The following is a 21541-nucleotide window of genomic DNA, read 5'->3' as shown; positions in this document are numbered from 1 at the left end:
CATCTTCTTCACCAAGCATTCGATTTGTGGTTTAGTTTTTGTTCGTAATTTATGTTTAAATCGTTTTTTGATAACGAGAGTTTTTATAGGCTTTATCTTTTTATAACATGGGCTAAGTTTATTTTACAATCTTTTTTGTTGAAAAATAGAAACACTGGTTCGCTTTTTTTTCTATATATTCTTTCTAACATATTTCTTAGGCTTCCTCTGCTTATTATTAGACCAAAAAAATGTGTCTTCGTTTTGCCATGATTGCGAATTGTTTATGTTGTTGTTGTGGTTGTTCTTGTTGTTGTTGTTGCCTGAGCATGCCGGCCAGCAGCTGCAAAAATGATGATCAAAATATACCAAATGATACTGGAAATAGATCAAATCATACCGAAAAAAAACACCTAAAAAGTACCAAAAAGAATCATTGAAAATAAATAACAATTACTTGTGTATGAATTAAGAACAAATTTTATTTGCTTTTCATTTCGCATATTTGCCTTTTGCTTCTCGCATTTTCTCCGTTGTTGTTTTTGTAAACAATAATTAAATATAATTAAGGGGCTCTGTGGGTCGGACGTTGGGGTGGGGGGATAAATGTTGGTTGTATTGCGGGCTTCTTCGACGACATTTAGAAACTAAGATAAAAACTAAACACTAAACTAGATCAAATGTACAATTACATAAATAATAGCTCACAAAGTGCGTTTCTATATCAAAAGAAAAAAAAAACAGTTTTTTTTGTTTAGTTTTTTTTCTGCTTAAGTGTTAACAACAAACAAATTCACTAAACAAAGACAAGCAATACATTACAAAAAAAAAATCAGTAATATAGTGGCTAAATATATTATATTTATATATATATATATTTATGTAAATATATATGTATGCAGTATTATCATATAACGCTTCGTAATAGGTTCTATATAAACATTTACAATTACAGAAAGGACACGTTAGCTTTACCTAGTATTCCTCTCTCTCTCTCCCTCTCTCTCTTTCTCTCTCTCTCTCTGTCTCTTCTTCTAGCGGCTTGTGTTTTGTTGCTTTTTCGTTTTTGCTTTAACAATGTGCGGTTTTACAGTTTCTCTTTCCGTTTGTCCTGCAGGATATGCTAGAATGCTTGTAGCACAGTAGTATAACAGTTTCTTCTCTCGCTTGCTCTTAAGTATCTCCGTTTTTTGTTTTTTTTCGTTTTTTTTTGTTTTTGTAGAGGGTTATTTTGAGGGGTTCTTTGGGCGGGGAATCGCCAAAAAATTTGTTGCCTCAATCGAAATCTAAAAGAAATTCGCTTCACAAATTGTACTATATATACGCAAACATATACATACATTATGTTGTTTGTGTGTGTGTGTATATTATGGTTTTGTAAAATATATTATATATATATATATAATAGCATAACAAATCTTCAACAAAAATCGAAAATCGATCCATAATCATTAAGAATAGTGTCTTTCGTATTTCTTCTTTTTTTTTTTGTTTGAACTAGGAGAGAAAGAGATAGAATGCCACAGATCTTCTGTCTCTTAGTGGGGGCTTTTTCTGTTAAAAACTTGGTTTTCTGCCTAATTAAAATACTAAAGCCAAGCCGCGCTAACTCAAAAAGGCCCCAAATTTTTATTTTTTTTTTGGGGGGGGGGAGCTTTTCGATTCCGTTTTCTTTGTGGCAGCTTGTTATTATTTTTTTTTTGGCAGGGCCCTTGTGAGTTAGCGAGGCTCTACTGTAATTACGCATACGCCACCGTGGCCGTTTACTAGGTGTTTTTTGCTCTGCTGTTGTGTGGGTGTGTGTGTGTGTTGCTCTTAGGACTGCTTCAGCTGCTCCGGCGGCTGCTCCTCCTCCTGGTTCGTCATCCTCCACCTGGCTCCTCCAGATTCAGGTCTTACTTCTTGCTATTGAGGATGTCTTCGCGACAGGCGACGGCGGCCACCAAGGCCGCTCCACGTCCCGAACCGTCCTCGGACAGCATGAGGTCAAAGGTGATGCCCGGCTTGACCAGCTGCGAGATCTTCTCCACCATCAGATTGTGGAACTTGGGATGGAAGCGATAGACACTGCCATCGATGCCCACCGTCACCGTCGGCTCGTCCATTTTGTTGATCAGCGTGGCTATGCCGGCGGACACCAAATGGGCGGCCCTCTTCGACACACACTCGCAGATGTAGCGCACATTGGCGCAGTCGCCGTCGGTGGCATTGGTCAGGCCCAGTTCCTCCAGCACCAGGCGGCAGTTGGTGAAGGTGCCCGGCTCATCGGCCTCGATTTCGCTCACATACTTGGTGAAGAACAGGCCGCGCGTGTTGAGCACCTCCGAGTCCTGGCCGTTGAACAGTATGCCCGCCTGGGTCATCTTCACCAGCACCAGACGCACCAGCTCGCCCATGTACATGCCGGATATCATCTTCTCGAAGGTCTGCTTGCCCGGATTGATGCTGTGCACATCGATGTCGCGATCGAACTCGGTGCGCACAAAGTCGAGGGCGCCGTTGTCGCCGAAGGCGCCCCATTCCGTGTTGATCAGGACATGCTTCTTGCGCGGATCCTCGGCGACAAAGAGTTCCGCCTCCTCCACGCGCTCCATATAGCAGGCATTGGCCCCGGTGCCCACGATCAGGCCGATCTTGCAGTTGTGGTTCTTCCAGGCGCAGCTCATCAGCGTGCCGGTGGTGTCGTTGAGGATGGCGCACACATCGATCTGCACATCGCCCCGGCGGGCGATGGCATCCTTCAGCAGCTGGACGACATCCTCGTTGACCACGCCGGCACAGTTGAAGCCCTTGGTCCAGGTCTCCAGCAGACCCTTGGTCAGGCCCAGTTGGCGCAGGGGGAACGAGAAGGTGAAGCCCAGCGGCAGGCGCTCCTTGTACACATTGTGCTCGGCCATGAAGTTCGATAGACACTCGGCGATATGATCGAAGAGCTGCAGTCCCGACCCAATCATGATGTGCTGCGGTATGGCATAGATGCGCGACTCCATCTGAAAGTCGTTGTTCTCCTGCAGATGGATGAGCAGCACCCGGAAGTTGGTGCCGCCCAGGTCCAAGGCCAGGAACTTGCCACGCTCATTGCCGTTCGGCAGGTCCTGCACGTACGTTACAAAGCACTTGACATTCGCCTTCGGGTTCGTGTCCTTGGCCAGGCCGCGTCGCAGCTCGTGCAGGATGCGGTAGCACAGCTCCTGAACCTGTTCGTCCGTTAAGAGCAGCTGCTGACATAACTCGTGCACCATCTTCTTTTTCTCTACAGCGGATAAGAGTGCAATTTGCTGCGGACTGTGTGTTGTTAATTTTGTCGCTGCATTTGTAGTATCCGCCGCCGCCGCCGCCGCCGCCGTCGCCGCTGCCGCCGCCGTTGCTGCTGCATTTGTAGTTTTGCTTGCACTCAGTACCGCCTCGATCACGCCTCCCCTTGCCACGCCCACGCGGTCCGTTTCATCTGTACCGCCGCCAACGCCGTTATTGTGACCATTCTGTTGGGCGCTATTTATGGACACGCTCCTCATCGCGCCGTTCAGCTCCCGATCCATTCTTTTTTCCGCTCACTCACACACGCCAAAAAAAAAAATGGTACAACAAATATATTTTGTATATTTACACACTCGCGTTGTTGTTTTCAGTTTGCAGTTTGCAGTTTTCCGTTTTCCGTTTTTCTGTTCTGTGGCTTTTCGCGATTTTTCTGCAATTTTCAATGACAATTTTCTGCTCTTCTCCTCGCTCGAGTGTTTGAGTTTTTGAGTTTCTTTCTGAGTTTTGTACAACGCGTCGTCGTCGTTCGCTCTCCGTGTTTTATTTTTGTCCGCTGAACGCGTCCGCTACGTTTAAACGTTTTTTACGGAATTAAATCCACTCGCCGACTATTGCTCACTTTTCGCTGCCGCTGCTGCTGCGCGCTGCCCACGTCGACTGCGACCGCGGCTGCGACTGCGGCTGGCTCTCTTTCGCGTCGTGAAGGAACCTTGAAGGTCAAAACCTGAAAATCGGTTTTGGGGCGGGCTGGTTGGAGATATGGCGCGTATATGTACGCCGATTTCTGGGTCTACAATGCGATATGAAAATGAGAGAATGAGAGCGGCAATTTTCGTTTATGCGGTAAAAAAAGAAATATGCCGTATGCGTAATATCGTGATCGTAAATTTAAAAATTTATCGCGCATACGATATCGTGATCGTACATTTTTAAAAACCTTACCAACAACTACTCTCAGGTGTTTTAATTACAATATATGTGGGACATTTTTGTACTATTTTGTGTATAACTAACATACACATTTGTCATTAAACCATTTGACTACAAGTTTATTCATTGGTAGTTAACTGAACAAAACGTTGAGTACCTAACATGAAAACGTTTTAATATTTTTAACTAAGCTAATTTTAAACAATTCCCAGTATTAGCCTAAACATCTCGTTGTTTGCATTGCATAAACGAGGAACTACAAGGGCCTGGGTGGCTCTCTTCGCTTCCGCTTATGAGAGAGCGGTGTTTTGCCGTCGTCAGCAGTTTGGTGACACCCTACACGTAGTAGGGTACAATGGACTAGATGACTTGTTTGGTTTAAATTATTTTATTACTATTTTTAAATAATACATACCTACTTATACATAAGTTTGGTAATATACCCAATTTCGAAGATATGCACATTTTAAGGGAGAATTGCTATTTACTTCACCGTATTAAAATTTAATGGAAAACCATAATTAAGATAAGATTATATGATTATATTACTCATACGACATGTTAGCCATTTACTGTTTCTAAGCATGAAAGGATATTTACATACTATTCTATGCTACAGAACCTCTTGATGAAAGAAGGGCATTCGAAAATTGCTAGGATGGTACATTTTTTTGCTCTTTGCGTTTTGGGTTCGCTCCTTGAACCCCCTTTCCCTATCCGTGTTCGCCCCGATACCACACTCTTTTTTGAGCAGAGCTTGTGGGTTGCGCTCTCTTTCTCTCTCTGATGGTATCATTATAACAGTGTCATTCCAGCTGAAACGGGAGAGAGAGAGAGCGGCTTTCTCTCTCAGTTTGCTTAGCTGTTGGCCGAGCCCGCCACCGCCCCCCTTTCCACTTCTACTTTTACAGTTTCTTGGAATTCTCTAGTTTTGGCGACGCGTCAACATCCTCGTCGTATATGTACATATTATTATTTATAAATGTATTTTTACAGTGTCCGTGGGGCTCGTCTACCCGCTCCGCTCCTCTTCACACCCGCCCCCCATTTGGTTTGTATGTGTACGTGCGCCGCCCAGCTTGAAGTTCTTCTTACTCGCTCTCGGTTTAATGGAATTTTGTTGTTGCCCATGGATTTTTCATATTTCGCAACTAGATTTCATGTGCAATTTCATTTGGTCGCTGCATTTTTGCAAAGTTGTTTTTGCCTAGCATTTTTTGTTCTACCTTTTCTGCAAAGAGGCTCGTCCGCAATTGCAGCAAAAACAACTAAAGCGCTTCCAACTACAAGTGAGAGTACATATTTATGTATGTATGGATGTACATATGGATGTACGTGGGCATGTCTGCAAACGTGTGTGCTGGCATGTGGCCTCATAACTGTTATACAAGACCAGACACCAACAGTCGAAGAGCAACAAATAGCAACTGAAAATCATGTTAAACAATTATTACATTTGTTTTTGGGAAATTTAAATTTCAAAAACAGTCACAAGTTTTAAAATCTAAATAATTTGCAAACTTAAAACAGACACATCATTAAGTGAGAAATAGAGTTTTTTCCAAAAATGTCTCAGTGGATTTTCACAGCATTGCTAACTTCTTACACCCCGCTGTACGCATATTCCATTCACTCACAGCCACGGCACACGCCCCCTGGGTGGAAAGAGAGGCTGAGAGGCGGGCAGAGAGAGCGAGTGCGATGACGTCTGGGGGCAAAGCAACAACTGCAACTCCCTCTCACTCTGCGTTTGTCTATCCCCCTCTCACTCCCACACACCGTGCTGCACGTGTCTTGCGAAATTATTTCGCAACAATAATAAAATTCATTAGTTGTTTACGCCAGTTGGGGGCAATAAAGCTCCAAAAATAAAATCCAAAAATCCCAAAGTGCAAAGTGCATTAAAAATTCAGTGACTTTTGACGATTTTAAGATGTTTTTTTCTATATGGAAAGACGCTCCCCCGACTCTTTTTGTACATATACATACATATGTATATTACCAAGTGTAGGTGTGTCTGCGTGCGTCAGTGTGTGTTAACTGGTGCGACAGAATTGATTAATTGTTTATCTGGCTTGGTTACACGTTCCGTTACTCAGGAACACACAGAGGCCAATTGCAAAATAAAAAAAAATCTATTATATTTAAAGCCAAAGTGAGGGATACCCTTAAAAATCAATAAATACTTTTTGGGTATAGTTCATCGATATGATTATACCTATTTAGAAGTACCATTAATATGTAAATCTACCCAATTGCAATCAATATTATTATAGAGCACCATTATTATTACTAAAATGTAAATAACTTTAGAATTTAGTAAACCAAATTGGATTTGTAGGATTTAATTAGTGCCCATTCCCAATATAATATGTACATATGTGTTCAATAAATTGCAAGATCAAAAAGGTTTTACACTAGGTAATATTTCTTTAAACTCATCCAGGACCATTAAGATTTATTAAGATTTTAAGGATCTTACCAACTGTCTGAAAAATTCAAATAATTCTCTTTTAGGGTACATAAAAAGGTAGCCACATTATAATAATGGCAAACGCAGTTGTTTCTTTTTCTTATCTGCAGCCACGGAAATTGCTTTGCTGACATGCGAAATAGAGTAAAAGAAGAGGGTGGGAGTGGGAAGAAGGGGTGGAAAGGAAAGAGGGGCCAAGCCACTTAAGAGGGGGCCAAAGAAGGGGGCGTGTCATTCAATTCCATCAAGTGCCGCAACAGTCATCGTTAAATATCTAATCCTTCAATGACTTAATCTTATAGTTATAAAAATACCTTTAAGCTGCACAAATAAATGCCCCTTGTGTCCTAAAAAAAGGTGTTCAATTGTTACTGATCTACAAGCTAACAAACGAGTTCCTACTGTACTGGTTTTCACATATGATTGTTTAATTCTCTATGCATGCAATGTACATATGTATGTATGTACATATGTGAATATGTCTGTGGTGATATATGTATGATAAGACCACAAAAAAATAGGTGCATTGGCACGATGAATCAGCACTTTGAAAATGAGCAATGAGTTTCAAGTGCTGTTATACTTCGTTTGTAAATGATCAAGATCTACAAAAAAAAACACATTAAAAACAGAGACAAAGAGTGAATAAGTGACACGCATATGTACATATTTTAAAAAAATTATCTATTTTTAAAATTAAAAAATCAAAAATACTTACACTTACTTTTTTACAGGCTAACATTTATTTTAATCACAGGTGTACGTGTGAACAAATGCATATTATCCAAAAGGAAGAATACTGGTGAAATTATTAATAAGTGAGTCTTGAATTTCACCGATTTTGTCATCAATAAGTCATAAAACACTTTAAATTGTTATAGATAGCTATGCTTCTGAATTTTATAACAGGTTCTTTAAGGTAAAAACCCCTTTGACAAAAGCTGCAGAAAAAAAATTCAACTGGTTCCAGTTGGATTTTTTGTAAGGGGTTCGGGCAGTTCCCTTTACACCGCCCAACCACGCCTTGAATTCCAATGATTTCGTCAGCCAAAGCGGGGATTACAGAACTGTTATACATATCCATATCCCATTGCCTGTGTCTCCGGTGTCACCTTCAACTGTCATACTTGCGCCTTCGCCCCCGGTGCTCTTTCATTTAGTAGTACACTTTTTGGGAATCCAGTTTTGGGGGCTCGCCCCATATCACACACACACACTGAATGTGCTCGGTGTGTACGTGTGTGGGTGTTTCTGCGATTGTATTGGGGGTTTGCCCATGTGCGCTTGCTCATCGTCTTTGTGTTGTATATACTGAATAATCGATTTTTACAGCATTTTATCGTATGATATTAGCTCTTCTCTCAGTATGTCGACTGTGACGTCAATGATGATGACGTCGCCCACTCTCTATCGTTCTCTCTCTCTCTCTCTCTCTCCTTCGCCATCTCGCTCTCACTTGAAGGGGTCAATGCAGCCAACGAAAGCGCGTGGAAAATTTGTGAAAATCGTCGGCCTTCGGTTTATAAACAAAAGTCATTAATTATACTACGTTTTTGGCAACTGTAAATAACTTCACGTGACGCCTGGCCAAAAGCCGGAAAATTCATCTGACAGAAAAGAGGCAAAAAAAAAAGCAAAACCACATTAAACGGGAAAAATAGATAAAAACAAAATTAGCGACAAAAAACCCATAAAAAATGTTCAAAATCGCCCAGAGAAATTCAGCGAAAAATATCCACATAATATAAAAAGACAAATAAATAAACGCACATGTTTATGTTATACGTAACTTTATAGCACACACAAATAAATTATTATAAAAGCTTATAGGCATACGCACTTTTAATTAATAAAGTATCCAAATGGCAAGGGCAATAGTACCGCTTCTTAGGTTTAAAAAATATATATTTAGTTATCAAAGCAATCTTTTGGCGGTATAATAAAAACACAAATAAACACCGCATGTGAGCTCTTACATATCCTGACAATAAAACACAAATTTATATCAAAACATAAAATAAACGGATTCATAACTATTAAATGTGCTTTACATATTTAAAAAAGAACAAGATCAAATATATTTGATTTTGTTTCATATTTGATTTAAAAAAATTTGTATATTTTATATCAAAAGTCTTATAAACAAAAATCACAAAAATATTGATGGTAATTTATAATCGTTTGGAAGTATTGTTAAGGATGTTTTTTTTATTTACAGGTTGTATTTATTTTTAAAAATTGTGTTTGAATACATTGTGCAGAACAATTTAGATTTAACAAATTGGGAATCCATGTGTTGGTTAATAAAAATATCAAAACTAAAATGTATATATGGATAAGAACTCCATTAAAAAACGCAGCCAGTCATTAAAAATCGCTCGTTTGGCCTTGTTGGTTGGCTGATTATGCGGTGGGCGGTGGGAGGCAAAAGGGGAGGGAAGGGGAGGGGAGGGGAGGCTTGGTCAAGCAAAAGAACCACCTCTAAACTACTACTATATACATAAGTCCCCCTGCAATCCGGCACTCCTTTCGCTTTCGTGCGAAACAGAATCGAGTTGTGCAAGGTCACGGGGTAAAGGGCGGCGAATAAACTTCGTCAAGGTCACCGGCGCAGGCGTATAACAGTTGATGGCGCCCCCGCCGCCCGCTCGACACTATAAGATATAAGATTATTGCAAGTGATCCCCGAAAAACCCGTTTCATCTCGAGAAACTAACCATAAGACGCAACGGAATAAAACTGGTTGGATCGGTCCGCTGATAAAGCTATAGCCCAAATAGCCCAAATAGCCTAGACATTTGAATGTTTACTAGACTAACCGAAGGTGTCTTGCCTTGGAAACGTTTGCGATGAAGATCGTAAAGTTTGATTTTTTTTTGGACGAAAACCAAAACACGTTTTGGACACATGAGACGGCGGGACCGTGAACTGGGGGTCTGCTGCCAGATTAGACCGACTCGTGCCATACAACATACAAATTGTTGGGTGGCGCGATGCTGTGTGTGGAAAGCAAAGGCAAAAGCACGTGAAAGGCAAACGGTCGAAGGAGCTCTGCATTTTCAAATTTCAAATTTTAGGCGCCTTTAGCAGGCGTTGCCAGAAGTGAAGTCAAGTTTAACATTTAAAAATCATCAACACTTATATCAAATTTGTAATAAACCAAATTATTATCGTTTTGTTAAGTCCCTCCTTTGAAATTTGAAATTATTATTATTATACTTATAACGCTTTTTTTGAAACTTACCCATCACATTCCATGAATGCCATCTCAAGTCGGTAGCCAGAGTTGCCGGATCAGCAGAATAGAAAGGTGGTGTTTCTTTCGGTATTTTTTCCAGTGCCTATCGACTGGCCGCAGCAGTGTTGCGAGACGCCGCGGAAAAAGTGCTGCGAAACTGCGCAGCGAAGAGTTTGCAAAAGGTATTTTGTTGTTGTTCCGCTCGCGAGCGAATCGAATAACTATACCTATACTATGGAATTTTAGTTTACGGGATTTTAGTTTATCTATGGCACCGCTTGGCACGCGAATATAAAACCGATTCGTATTTGAAAAGCGAAAAGCACTCGGAAAGCAGCGGTTGAAAACCAGTCAAGTCCCAGTGAAGTCCAAACCATCATTGTTATTATTATTTTTTATTTTTTTAACCGCTGTGCGGGAGTGCGTGGTGTGATTATAGTGAAAGAAAGAAGAAGAAAGAAGTGAATTCGAAGAAAAGGGGCAATGACAACGTCGACAATCAAGCCATCGGGCGGCGAGGAAGTGCCGCCGGCGGGGGTGATGGGCGGTGTCGGAGATGTGGGAGATGTGGGAGTGGCCGCCAGCCTGTCCAAGCGCGATTCCGAGGAGGATACGTGGGCCTCCAAGGGGTATAACTACATAAATCCGTTCGTCCATCGCATCGAAATCGACAGTCACATTGAGGTGGCCAAGGTGAGTGAGCCAGACCCCTCCTCCCTTCCCCCTTCCCCTCCCACGACTCTGTTTTTGCTGCTACCTCTTTCCATCTCCCCTTTTCATTCATGCAAATCGGGCACATGTGCGATCTCCAGGCGCGCGTCCAAGGGGGGCTTACGTTATGGATTTCCTCAAAACGTTGCTATTATGCTATCAGCATAATAGCTATAGAAAAAGGGAAACGGAAGTGCTTTAAAAAAATATTACTTTTCGTACGCCACTGGCGATCTGCACTGGAGAGTGAGAGCGGGAGAGAACTTTCTATCGCCTCATCTCTCCCTCTCTCTCTCTCTCTCTCTCGCCTTCGCATTGCACTTGACATGCATTTGTGCCGTTACATTGGTCAATGTTCTTGTTCTTTATCGCATTGTTTTTGTTGTTATTTTTCCTTTTTTGCCGCTTTTACCTCCTTTTTCCTCTATTTTTTTATCTGGCTCTGTCGACTTCTCTGCCTACGTCAGCGATTTTTTTTGCTGGCGGCAGCGAGAATCGTATGATTTTCTTGTTCTCTTTGTTGTTGTTAAGCCCCACTAGGATTGTTGCTGTTGTTGCTGCTGCTGCTGCGACGCCGGTTCTTTTGGCATGTGTGCCGTTATAGTTGTTATTGTTGGTATTGACAGAAATCCATGCCTCTCCCTCGCACTTACCAAATCAAATGGGGGGCTCTTGTTCCGCTTTATTCCCGTTTTCTCTCTTGTATCTATTATGCCTTTTTAATGGGTGCGCTAAAGAGATGAATGGGTGTACTGGGATAAGACATTATTAAGGGGTATTCTGGTGCAAAAAGAAAACAGAAAACAGATATAACCATTTCAGCAACATAAAGATCCTATCAGCACTTTATTTGTGATACCATAATTTGTTTATTGAGTATCTTAAAGATACAACCTCTAAGTCTTAAATTAAAAACCTAGACAAAAACAAATACGATACAGGGAATCATAAAGATACTGACTAAAAATACGTTTTGTAAACATTCACGACTTACTTTTCCATGAAACTATGCAACCCATTAATATTGATAACCTATAAGCTTGTAATTCTTAAACATCTTAAAAACTCAGCAATCCATTAAATACCATTAATAGGAATTAAAGGGAATAGATTTATAAGATACAAAAATACATATATAGGAAAAGGTACAAATATGAAATATTTGTATTATACCCTGCAAACTGCAAATTCCATCTAAAATAAAACTATAGAAATGTTACCCATTAAACGCATCCCTTAAAAGATTTTAAAATGGAATTTGCAATTTTATTGACTCATAAATGTTTTGAAATTAGTTTCGTTCTGATAGCACACATTTTTTGTTCATTGAAATAAACTTGAATAATTTATACCAATGACGTTACTCAAAGTAATTACAAATATAATATTTTATAAGGCTAGGATCTTGAAATATTTATAACCGGGTATATTTATGGTGTATCTAACATTTTCGTTGTTCTTTCTTCGAGTTTTTTTTGTACAGTTCCTGCTATTGTCATATAATAAGGTTCGGGTTCAACAATCCCCAGCCCTCTTGAAAACCCTTAACAATATATATCACCCCATCGATTAACCCGACACTTTATCGCTAACTCCCATTGCCGCGTCAGGGGTTTTATTGGTTTTAAAGCGAAACGCTGCTAGTTTCTTGCACGTGGGTTATATCGGAGAATTCGCCAGCTGCTAAATATATGCATACGTATGTACATATGTATGTATGTATATCCTATAGAACGGAACGTACCGTACGTAACATACCATACTTACCATATTTTGGTTAAGCTCGCTATTTGCACTTGGCACTAATTGCTGCGATTGGCAATAACACAGTAATAAACAAAAGCAAATACAATGAACAGCACATGTGATTCGGCTTGTTTACGGATCAGTGCAGATTTTCCCGGGAAATTGTCTAATTTCGGTTAATAGTTGCACGGCGAAAAAAACGTAAATATGTATATCAATTTTCCATTGCAAATTTTTTTTTATTGACTTTTAATCTTAAGTTCTATGGTCGCACTTTTGCATTATCAATTATACTAATACATCATTTCCTCTATCATTTTGACACTTTATCAAGTTGAATAATTAAAAGTCAAACATAGACCTTTTTTTTCACTATTTGATAAATTGTTTTTCTGATTCACACCGTCTGTGGTGTGTTTTAAATGAGCTGTAGCCATTGGTGACGGGATTAGTTGCTGTATATGTTTATGGTTTCTATAAATAAATAGGGATTTAAGATTAAAATGACTAAGAACCTTAGATGATTTTCCAGATTGCATTTGAGTTAGACTTGGTAAACAGACTTTCTGTTTATAATATATAACAAAAAATACATTTATATTTTCTTGTTACTTTAAATGCTCTTAATTTGAATATTAAGTCTCAGTATTCAATTATTCCCATTAGCCTACATATTATACAATGACTTAATAATCACGTGAGGTAAACAAATACAATATAATCAGTAGGAATCGTGCTATAACCGATCTCAGTGACGCATCTAAGTGGCGCTATCGCTGAGTCAAGTTTCAAAGTCTTGAACAATAAACGACAATTGTTGCAAAACAGCAACAAAATTGATAACTGCAGTGGGGCGTATAAATAGTCAGGTTTGTGTGTATAATATAGCTATAGATACAACGTTGAGAGTCTGAGATCAGCTGTACCTATTGAGCCATTGACCCACTAAAATAATATGAATAAATATAAAGGGGGGTTTTTTTTTGTTTTTTTTTGTTTTTTTTTTGCATTTTGTGATGTAGGGGGGTAATATCACTGCGTGCACAATGCAAAAACCAGTTTCGCTTTCATTTCGCTTCCGTCCGAAGTTCAAGGCACTCGTCTGGCCCTGACATTGTTGCTGCTTCCCACTGAGTTGGCATGCAGCTACTTTGGCCATGTCGCCATAAACACTTGCGGTCGAAAAAATAGTATCAAAGCTCTAAAGCAATTCAACAATTATGAAATTTTCACTTTCAACCAAAATTAAAAGGTTTAACCTGTCGTGCTGTTGCTTTTACGATTGCATTTTTTTTTTCATTAAAATACCTATCACCCTGCTTTTAAAATTATTATATGATTTATATAATTTATATTGTTAATATATTCAATGTTTTATATAGATTACAACTTTCAAAATCAAAACCTTTTTCTTAACCATAATTTGGCTATAATTATTCGTTAACTATTCGGGAATGAATAAAATTTGAAGTTATTCAACTTAAAGAACAATTTTTTTGCAGGAATTTGGCGTTAATTATCCGTATCCGAATAACTAACGGATAATTAACGGCAAATTCTGGGTAAAAAAAGTTTAGATTTTGAAAGTTTAATTACTGTTTAAAATTATTAGTAATCTACAATCATATAAAACGATACTCTCTTATTTGATTAAATAGTAAATAAAGCGTGCTGCGAAAATACTATATTATAGAGTTGACACGGGTTTTTAATAAAATGGTAGGGAACCTTTTTTTTACCAAGATTTTTTGATATTTTCTTGCTTTTAGTTATATATTCAAATATATACAAACCAAAAGCATCTGAATGAGTTTTGTTTTTATTAGAAGAGATAAAAATAGGGGATCTTTGGAATGCTAGAAGTATGAAAATAGAACTCTGAACCCAAAGACTGTCATCAGCTGAAAAGATTATAAAACTAAGCGATAATCGCTAGAGCATTATTGCTGAAATAAAGTCAGCTCCCAGACATATTATGTGGGCCTTTCTAGACTATTTCCATGCTGTTTCCTGGAACCGAAATTATCAAGAGGGCCGGATCGACAAGCAAAGTTCAGTTGCGTATTTTGGGGGGCCTTCACTTGACTGATAAACATCAGTAATCAGCAATTAACGCCCGTTTATTGGCGGTCGGCGAATGTAAACATGGAAATGTTTGAGGCCCATTGATTTGTGGGGTTTGCATTAATAGCCGTCTGCTTGCGAATAACGTATACGTGATTATTTGTAGGTTTTTGTTGCTTTGTCACATTGTGATAGGCTATTTTGATTGAGTACTAGTGCACCACGAAGAGGCCTTCTCTTATATTGGTTTAGTTTCTTATTAAAAGAAATACAAAAAGTAGTAAAACAAAGCTTTCTGATCTGTGGAAAAAATCCAATAATGAACTTAATCATATAATTAAAATTTGGAAAAGTTGTAAATCATTAAAAGTTTATATGTATATTATTTCTTCAGGTATAATATTTATGCTTTGTTTTCAAAGTCACCTTGTGAATATTCTGTATCGATGTTTATTTTGAAACTATATATAGAAATAGTGATTTGAATTACAGGTTAAAGTATAAAATTAATTTACATAATTTTATATATTTCTTTGAGTATAATATGTATGCTTTGTTTCTTAAGCCACCACTACTATTGATGTTTTCGACTGCAAAGCCGATTGCCCGACAATCGATTGCAGTGTTTATCGATGTATTTGAAACTCTAGATAGTGATAGTAATTTGTATCCCCTGTATACTGTATTTGTACATTTGTTGGCTTTGCGTCAAAATTATTGTGGCATCAGGTAGTTACAAATCAGGCACCATGTTGTTGGCCGAAGCTTTGGACTATCTAATCCTGAGCAATCCAGTCAGTGAGATGATCCTGTCAACGGCCATGGCTTTTCTGGACAGCATTGGATGGCATATGCGCAAGATGCCGCTGGAGGATTCGTACCTGGTGTTGCACCCATCGTCGCATCATTATGTGCGATCGCATAGCTCGCTGTATTGCCTGGCCGGTTGCCATTACCATTTCGTGAGGCTGGCCGGGATTGGCGGAGCATCGGCCATCTTTATGGGCGCCTACTGCAAGTATGTGCTGAGGGACTTGGACGATGTGCGGGATCAGCTGGACTCGCAGGCGTATGCGGATGTGGCCAATCGCATCCACTTTCTGCACTCCTTTGCCATGATGGCCATGCCCCTGGCCCACTATCCCCTGCTCACGGGCACTCTGATGATCACGGGCACCCTCTGCTTCAGCGGTTCCATGTACTACCGCGCCCTCACCGGTGAGCAATGGATGCAGCCGTATGCCACCATGGGAGGATTCTGCCTGATGGCCGCCTGGCTTTCCCTCATCCTGTAGCCACTTACTTTTTGAAGAAGCGCCAGCTCTTGTGTGTAATGATACCTTGTTGTCATGCCAAAATGAACTTCTCGTCTGGGAGCAATAGTGTGTAGTAAATATAGTCTTAAAAGTGTACTCCAGACAATGGAAGACGATTTTAAGATGGATATTTCTATGAGCTGCTGGTCAAATGTAAATGTAAATCACGAAAATCAAATAAACCAAATGATGGTCATCTTTCTGGTGTTTGCGTTTTCAGGTTTAAATGGACTACACGAATTAACCGTACCTCCTCCCTTAAAACTGGTTGTAAACGATGTAGCCGCTGATTTAAATATATTAAGGATTATATACTAAATATTTATATTTGTAAAAATTATAAAATAATTGTTTAAAATTGAACAGAATACTCTTTAAATGGTATACTATATAATGTAGCCTTAACCCTAGCTCCCCCCTTAAAGCTGGTTGTAAACGATGCAGCCGTTGATTTAAGCATTTTGATGACTGTGCAAAAAATATTTATATATATTTTAAATGAATAATTCTTTTTCAGATCTATGTGCTGACAGTGCTGCTACTGCCCATCCGCGTGGTGGGCTGCGTCCTCTCCCTGATCTCCGCGTGGATGTTCGCCTGCATTGGTCTCTACGGGATGACATTGGATGACCTAAAGGAGAAACCCCTTACCGGCTGGCGGAAGTGAGTATATAGCATATATTCACCTGAATATTTAACTAATTGAAATATCATGCTTTTCAGACATATGCAATGCATGACGGCCCGAGGAATGCGAATGGTGTACACCTTCGGATCGTTCCACTATGTGTCGATGAAGGGACGAGCGGCGACACCGAAGGAGGCACCCATTCTGGTGGTGGCGCCGCACTCCTCCTACGTGGACTCCATCCTGGTCGTGGCCAGTGGCCCGCCCTCGATAGTGGCCAAGCGGGAGACGGCGGACATACCGCTGCTGGGGCGCATCATCAACTATGCCCAGCCCATCTATGTGCAGCGCGAGGATCCCAATTCGCGGCAGAACACCATCAAGGACATTGTCGACAGGGCCCGTTCCACGGACGACTGGCCGCAGGTGGTCATCTTCGCCGAGGGCACCTGCACAAACCGCACCGCCCTGATTAAGTTCAAGCCAGGTGCCTTCTATCCCGGTGTTCCCGTGCAACCGGTGCTCTTGAAATATCCCAACAAATATGACACCTTCACATGGACCTGGGATGGACCCGGCGTGTGAGTAGCAAAGTTTTTGCTTTTCAAAGAAGAGTTCATAAAAAGCGTGGCATTATAATTAATGTAGATCCTGAGATGTTAAAAAAAATAATTTTAAGGTCTTTGAAATTCAAAGTGCTTCAAAAATATTGTTTAGTCATATCATTATGCAGAACCTAGGTTCAGTTAAAGTCCAATACTCATATTCCAAGTATAAAACCATCATCTTTAAAGTTTAAAAATAGGATTAATCACCTAGGAGTGTTTTTAATTGAGTTTGCATGTTAAAACAGTCAACAAGGATTGTGGTAATAAGCAACTTGGATATCTTAAAAGGGAGTTTTGGTTAGGAAATTAAAATTAAAATCCTATTAGAAACATTTCTTAAGGTGCTCATTGTTTAGAAATATGATAATACCAAAACTGGAATATGTAGGAAAGGAGTTTTGATAAGGTCGTTACATTCCATTAGTAATTAATTGTAGTAATAGTGCTATTTTAAGGAAGTTTAGCGTAAATAAATGATTCGAGTTTTGCACTATTTGAACATGTATGTATGTGTCAAATATTAATGATTTCCCAATTGTATCTAGGTTACGCCTTCTCTGGCTGACGATGACGCAGTTTTACAACCGGTGCGAGATTGAGTATCTGCCCGTGTACACGCCGTCGGTGGACGAAATTGCCGATGCCAATCTGTATGCCAACAATGTGCGAGAGGTGATGGCCAAGTAAGTGACAAAATTGCAAATACATCATTTGTATAAGTTAAATAGGCCATTTCCCTTATTGTTACTATTTTTAGCAGTTTTGTGCTAGTCTATAGTCTTTATTTCCATTGAAAAGCAATCAAGTTCGGTTGCTTTAAGTGCCATTTATGTATTTTTCAATTAATAATTAAAAAGCCCGACACGAATATAAAATTTATAATATTAACAATTATTTATTATAATTAAATATTAATTAAATTGCTTTCCGGTTACTAAGATATATTAAGATATTTTTAAAACTTTTCTGAAGAATACTGATTTGGCCAAAAGAACTGATTATTACTTGAAAAACAATTCTTGTTGGTTCCTGCCATAAATAGACAATAAAAGTAGCTAAATAGATTTTTGGAATATTAATTATCTATGTTTAAAGGGCCCTGGGAGTACCCACCTCAGACTATTCCTTCGAGGACGTTATTGTGATGAGCCGGGCCCGCGACATGAAGATCCCCTTTCCCGGCGACATCGTCGAGATCGAGCGGACCATCGAGAAGCTGGGCCTGATCGAGAGTCATCGCGATGCGGAGCTGGCCAAGGAGTTCCTCCGGCTGGCCAACACGGACAGGCTGGACATCATCACGTTTGCCGAGCTGCTCCAGGTGGATCTCAAAAACACCAATCTGCACAAGCTGTTTGCCCTGCTCGATCACGTAAGTTTTTATTTGAACTTCAGTCAGATATTTGCAACGCTGTAAAGTATACATCTTGCTGCTAATTGATAAATTTTGCGTTCTCTTATTCAATAAACTTTTATTTTTTAATAAGAACAATAAAAATCAATTTTAGGCTCATTTGTAAAGCGAATTGGTCATTTAAATTATAAATTAAAAAGTATGTAACATACATTATATACATTATGTTAAAAAAAATGTAGTATTATATTAAATTAGTGTAATATTTATATTTAAAAAAAATCATTTAGTCAAACAGAGTTTTCAGGATTTCTAAATACTTTTAAAATTACTGCTTTTAATAACTAATAATAATTTGGGAAGGAATAATGCAATAAAAACCTTTAAATTTAAGCAAGTACCAAAAAAATCAAATCTTGTTGAAGCTACCTTCAAATTTTTAAGTTTTTAGTAAAGTTTACTTTAAATTTAATTTTTTTTAAATTTAATTTTTAAATTAAATTCAATACCAAGCTGAAATTGCTTGCGTTTGTGGAAACTTTTCACAGAGAAACCAATTGAAGCTCTCTCTTTCTGATCGGCATTCGCCATCTCTTTTCTTTTAGCGGCGCATGGGCACAGTGAGTTTGAAGAGCTTCCTGCTCTGCTCCCTCTTCTGCAAATTGAAGAATTCCGAACTGTTGACCTTCCTGCGTGCCCTGATCCACGTAATAAATAATGTCCTAAGTAAAAAATATATATTTAATCCTTATTTATATGTACCCTATAGCTCTATAGCGAATCTAGTCAGCGAATCGACAGGGAGAGCTTTGTGCGCCTAATGAGACACGCTGGCGGCAAGCTGAATGAACAAAAGGCGCAGGCGCTCTTTTATGCGCTGGATACTGATAACCTGGGCTATGTCTCTTTTGGTGCGTATTTTACTATTGATTTTAACCCTAAAATTGTGATAAACGGCTCACTTCTATTGTTTTTATTTAATTTTGAACCTTTATCAACTAACTCATAGTCAACTATAGTAAGAAGATCTTATAAAAGTTAACATTTAAGCTTTAAGTGTGGTTTTAACCCATTGAAGCAATTTATTTCAAACTTTTTTTTTGTAATTCCCAGATGTAGAGATCTTCCAAAAGTTAACACCCAGTTAAAAGTAGCTTTACCTTATAATTAAAGTTTTAAGTGTGGTGTAAACCCATTAAAGCAATTTCTTTTAAACACTTTTATTAATTCCCAGGTGTAGATATCTTCCAAAGCTTAACCTTTACCTTTATAACATTACCTTTAACAATGTTTTAGAAACGTTAGGCCCCAGTTATAAATAAAGTTTTAAGTGTGGTGTTAACCCTCTAAAACAATATCCTTTCAAAATTTTTTCTTTAATCAGCTTTGACAAGTTGATCTTTTAAAAGTTAACCCCCAGTTAAAGTTAAAGTTCTATGTGTGGTGTGAACGTTTTCAAAGCAACTCATTTCGATCTAATATGACATTCATAATCGCCAGATACCTTTGTGGAGCACACGGAGAAGCAAAAATCGAGCTATAAATTCCTCTATCACAAATCGGAGCACATAAGGCGACCGAAGGCAGTCACAACGCCCGCCAACAACTGAAGAGGGAGCACACTTTTGTGCATTTCAGGCAAAAGGGTATAAGCCTTGAAGCTGAAGGATGAGGACGATGACGAGGACGATGACGAGGAGTAACCAAGAAGAGAAGAACCCAACCTAAGCAGAATGTTCAACTGTCGAGTGTATATTTTTAATATTTATTTATCGTGTAACGCGCGTGTCCTGGCACCCATATATTGTAATTAATATAATTTATATTATTATTACTACCATAGATTCTTGTAAAACAAATGCTCAGAGCACAGAGTTTCGGATCTGATTGCGACCAGCTTTGTTATTATTTATACTCGGACTCTAAACGCAAGTCATTTCATCTTTGTGATTCTTATTATACACACTTACGTTATATATACACATATACTTAATTATATAAAGCATATGTAAGCAAGTATGTATTTTATGTAGAGGCAGGCGGCAGGCGAAGCAAGCAAGCATCGCAGCCCCATTTCCATGGCCAAAAATGAGTAAAGAAACCACAAAGAATTGTATGGCAAGCCATAGGTATAAGATATAACAGAAGCTCTCCCTTTTTTGATCCCAATCACCGCCAGAATACACCACCAAGAAGAAGACCACACAGAACAATGGAACTGCGATCGAAAACGATCATAACCAACACCACTAACTACCAACCAACCAACCAAAACTGAACAACCACCAAGCACACTGAACGAAAACATATTGTAAAACCATCCTAAAAAGTATAAAGAACAATGTCACAGAAATGCTTTCTAAACTTAAACTCTAGCTCAACTAAATTTATTAGTTGAATTGAATTGTTGATGCATGCTCCATTATTTTGTACTTGTTAATCATCAGATTTCGATTTCACATTTGATCTTGCACTAGATTATTTCTATTTGATTTGACGATTGTAAGATTTTAGCTTTGTTCATGAGCATTCTAATCATTATTGATGTATAATGTACTCTTTTGGACTTGATCGTATCAAATATGAATATTTTAATATTTTGTTCTGAGCATTCTAATAACTTTTTGCATCACTTCATTTTGCTGAATTTGAAATTTAAGGATCTTTGATCTGTTGTACACTTACCTTCAGTCATTTTGTTATCGAATTTTGTTATCGAACATTTCTTGTGCATTTGCAAACCACACGGCGAACTTATGTATAGACTTTAAAAACAGCACCTGGCACCGAGAGAAAAAATCTTTGTAGAGCACAGCCCGTACTTAAGTCAACACACAAAACAACACCCCCACACACACACACAGAGTCTGTTCTATATATGTTATTGACAAAGAAAAAACACCAGTAATTGTGTAATTGCAAAGAGAAAATCTGCAATAGGAACGTGGCTCTTTCGAATTTGATTATGATATCGAAGGAGCAAAAACAGAAGGAACTCCGTAGTTTTTACATTTTGAGAAGAACTAAACCTAAGCTAAAAAAAGATCTTATTTATGTGCTATTGTAATAGATATTATTAGCGCCCTAAGCCAGCACCGAGAGCAAACCCAAATCGGCTGAGAAATCTGCTCAAAAAAAATTTTAAATATATGAAAATATATGTGTGTACGATTTTAAAGCCAGCCTATGTCTATCTATTTTCTATTTTATTTTATTTTCATGGCAATGGGGAATGG

General features: G+C 38.8%; 3 protein-coding genes across 4 annotated transcripts; 2 read left to right on the top strand and 1 right to left on the bottom strand.

Annotated features, from left to right (window-relative positions):
* Positions 1–436: 436 nt before the first annotated feature.
* LOC128264722 (hexokinase type 2) lies at positions 437–3848 on the bottom strand. The gene has a single exon (XM_053000367.1). The coding sequence runs from the start codon at positions 3516–3518 to the stop codon at positions 1875–1877; it is 1644 nt and encodes a 547-aa protein (XP_052856327.1). The 5' UTR covers positions 3519–3848; the 3' UTR covers positions 437–1874.
* A 5917-nt stretch (positions 3849–9765) lies between these two features.
* On the top strand, positions 9766–21487 carry LOC128264744 (lysophosphatidylcholine acyltransferase). 2 transcript variants are annotated; one of them, XM_053000400.1, is made up of 9 exons: positions 9766–10060; positions 10125–10571; positions 16233–16378; positions 16439–16924; positions 17497–17634; positions 18047–18323; positions 18911–19012; positions 19075–19216; positions 19806–21487. In XM_053000400.1, exons 2-9 carry the CDS (start codon positions 10362–10364, stop codon positions 19913–19915), a joined length of 1611 nt encoding a protein of 536 aa, XP_052856360.1. In that variant the 5' UTR covers positions 9766–10060; positions 10125–10361; the 3' UTR covers positions 19916–21487. The 2 variants fall into 2 exon arrangements, with proteins under 2 accessions (XP_052856360.1, XP_052856359.1); XM_053000399.1 differs by having other exon boundaries at positions 9766–10571.
* On the top strand, positions 15069–15990 carry LOC128264745 (transmembrane protein 256 homolog). Its single transcript, XM_053000401.1, has 2 exons — positions 15069–15868; positions 15936–15990. The coding sequence occupies exon 1, from the start codon at positions 15149–15151 to the stop codon at positions 15692–15694; it is 546 nt and encodes a 181-aa protein (XP_052856361.1). The 5' UTR covers positions 15069–15148; the 3' UTR covers positions 15695–15868; positions 15936–15990.
* Positions 21488–21541: the final 54 nt, after the last annotated feature.

This window comes from Drosophila gunungcola, unplaced genomic scaffold (genome assembly GCF_025200985.1).
Source record: "Drosophila gunungcola strain Sukarami unplaced genomic scaffold, Dgunungcola_SK_2 000077F, whole genome shotgun sequence".
NCBI lineage: Eukaryota > Metazoa > Arthropoda > Insecta > Diptera > Drosophilidae > Drosophila > Drosophila gunungcola.
The sequence above is the reverse complement of the archived record's forward strand: the minus strand, read 5'-3'. Positions and strand labels throughout refer to the sequence as shown.